The sequence below is a fragment of the Puntigrus tetrazona genome, unplaced genomic scaffold (assembly GCF_018831695.1).
Source record: "Puntigrus tetrazona isolate hp1 unplaced genomic scaffold, ASM1883169v1 S000000272, whole genome shotgun sequence".
Lineage (NCBI taxonomy): Eukaryota > Metazoa > Chordata > Actinopteri > Cypriniformes > Cyprinidae > Puntigrus > Puntigrus tetrazona.
The window spans coordinates 1-3053 of record NW_025047933.1 but is presented as its reverse complement, the minus strand read 5'-3'; the positions used below and the strand labels follow the sequence as shown (position 1 = coordinate 3053).

At 41.3% G+C, this 3053-nt stretch overlaps 1 protein-coding gene across 1 annotated transcript; it reads right to left on the bottom strand.

Moving 5' to 3' along the window:
- Positions 1-799: 799 nt before the first annotated feature.
- On the bottom strand, positions 800-2824 carry LOC122333435 (pseudokinase FAM20A; the record flags this gene model as incomplete). The annotated part of the gene is made up of 4 exons (XM_043231032.1): positions 800-1737; positions 1833-1892; positions 2479-2560; positions 2671-2824. Coding segments are annotated over 4 exons (564 nt in total), but the record flags the coding sequence as incomplete, so codon positions are not given.
- Between the last annotated feature and the right edge of the window lie 229 nt (positions 2825-3053).

Sequence of the window (3053 nt, the reverse complement as noted above, 5' to 3'; positions counted from 1 at the left end):
TATTCCGTGGCATTTCAAGGGCTAAATATCAAATTAGCGCGGTTGCTTTAATCCACGGACACGCAAAACATGTCGAAGTAGACCAATTCTGCGTGAAAAACCCACTTGGCAACGCTGATCAGAAAGCATGTTTAGTCATTTTATTGAGGCGATGTGAGAATGTGACAAGCACTGATGAATAGTTATGGCCAGGTTTTGATTTGCAGTATCCACCACCAGCTCAGAAGTGTTTGTGTTTTACTTTCATTTGATGAACCCAAGAAGCTTACGCTCCGTCTCCGTCTCCTGCAGGGAAGCGTCTCTCCCTGCTAAAGTGGCCTGTTTGTGTGCTACATCATCAGCTCAGCCGCCACTAATGGTTGTTTGTAGAAAAACGGAGAGCAAGGGAAGGGATAATCAGAGGAAAGGCTTCCCGCTGTGCAGTTAGAGCACTGCTGATGTCAGGAGATCTGAAGATCTTACCTTTCCATCTGTCTGTCTCCACGAAAACCCTTTAGAGCCAATCATAATTATCAGATAAAAGAGACAAATCCTCATTATGACACATGTTGGGTTCTGTACAGACCAAAACCACCTTCCTTCAATCTCAAGATCTTTTGGACTATCTCCTGGTTTTGATCTCGATTATGACTTATCTCATAATTATACGTTCTTATGTCAAAATTGGTTTTCGGCTTTTTGAGAATTATGCTTTTTTTGGCAATCGTAATTATAATACAGTTAAAAATGAGATCAAACGTTACAATTATGAGATAAATAATGAGACAATGAGTTGAAACCGTAAGAAACTGACACATCGTGCTTTTCAGAATTGACTTTTTATTTCATTGTTTTGATGTAGACTTTTTAGCTCGTAGTTATGACTCATGATCGGTAGGCGGTGCTAATCTGGTCCTGCGGGGGCGGGGTTTATCCACACTGTGACATCACAGAGGAGAGCTGTTGTTTTAAAACGACAGACTGCCTTCGAAATAAACTCTTTTAGGACTACGGAGAAAGTTTTGAGTTCAGAAACGTACAGGATGTTTTTTAAATGTGATATTTAATTTAGTTATAAAAGTAGCCCTTTATAGCCAATCAATTATGATGACACAAGCCATATTAATATTATTATATAGATACTAAGTTGTCGTTACAGTTAGAAACTGAATCATCGTCACGACAAACAATACTTTTTAGAACTGACGTCTATCTCATATTTATGATGAGTTATCATAATAAATTTTTTTAGCAACTTTAACTCAATAATTATCTCATAGTTTAGACTTTTCGTCTCATAATTTTCACCCTTTGCCATCAATCTGTCTCGTAATTATAACCGCCGTCATTCTGATGAAAACTGATGAACAATACCACACAGCCCCAGAGCATTCATCAGAAACACAAATACCTCCAGACGTCTTCAGATGCCGTGATTTTGGACTAGAGGGTCTGATGTTTGTCATAAAGTCCCGTCTCTTCCGGTTCTGTCACCTGTTGCTTCCTCCCGGGTGTCTAGTAGTTACTCTGGGCGACTCTACAAAGTCTGTGATGACCACCTGTGTTTCTCCCAGCTTCTTCACACACTTCCCCACCGTCCGGAGCACCTGTCCCAGCCGGCGGTCCAAGGCCTGCAGGTGGTCCTCGGTCAGGACGGGCGTGAGCGGGTCTCTGGACAGGGACTCCCTCATGACGTCGCTCAGACGGTACTCGGGCCGAGCCAGAAGCTTCAGTCTGAAGAGCGTGGAGCGCTTGATCCTGGGAGAGGTCGAGGCTTCATTACGTGCGTGTCTGATCAATCTCGGAAGAACAGCATTTTTGTACTTGAAAGAAGATTTGAGGAAGATGCTTACGTGCAGCACTGCGTCAGAGGAGCGAGGATGGACGCCTCGTCGTGAGAATGCCGGCCGAACCTGAAGAAAACGAGACGACGAAGAAACGAACAAATGCATCAAAGAAAAATTCGCTTTGGCAAGTCGTAATTAGAACAAGTCCAAATGATGACAGAAACGGACGTCGTGAGATGCAAAGTTCAAATCAAATGTCAACTTTTTGGCTCATAAGTATGACCTGCCTTCAACTGTTTTTTCTGTATTTCATAATTTAGACTTTTTACTTTTCTTAATTATGATTTTGCCATTATTTTGAACTTTTGCCTCAAAGTTTTGACTCAACTATGACTTGCATCTAATCTCATAATCATGACTTTTTATGTCTGTATTTTCATCTTTTTGACTCTCGATTATGATTTTTACCTTATTCTTTCAACTTATAACGGACACACAACGTTGACATCGAGGTTCACCAAAGCGCTACATTTTATCTCTTACCTCGAAAATGGGCTTCGATAATTATTATGTTTGCGTTTCAGAACGTGAGAATGTAAGCAGTGCCATAGAAAGCTGAACCTCTTTGGTCTCGAGGGCTGTTTATAACATGCTGCGTGTTTCTCGAGATGCGATCGAAGCTAATGAAAGATCTGTCCAGATGCACACGTACCCTCTGGCGTTGTCTAAGTGGAGCAGGAAACCGTCGTCTCCAAACTTGGTGAAAATTTCATAATGGTGCCTGTCCATGTTTCCTGAAATATTGAAAGAAAAATGTATATTTGATGTTTAGCAAAGTTCCTTCCCGTTAAAGGGAGGCTTTGAGTGTGTTTGCTTGGATTGTGAGATTTGGATATGAACATGCCTGTGAGGAAGTCAAACACTGCCATGTCAATAATGTTGAGGAGTCTGTTCCCAGAGTTGTAGGGATATAGTTTCTTGACGTTATCGCAGTATAAAGGGTTGACCTCCCACCTGAGAAAGAAAGAGAAGACGTTAATTGCTTCAAGCTGTTGGACTCATCTGAACTTTAGACCCTCTTGGGAGCATTTTTGCTTCTTAGCCACGCTTTGGATCAAGGGCTGGATTTCTCAGTCCAAATAAAGACATTCGGTGTTGATCGGACCGGAATATTGTTTTATTTTCTATTAACCCCAATCTAAATGGATGCTTTTTATCTTTCTTAAACACATTCCTGTTCTTATTGAGTCGGAAAGGGAAAACAGACATCTCTGTAGAAGAAGTGAA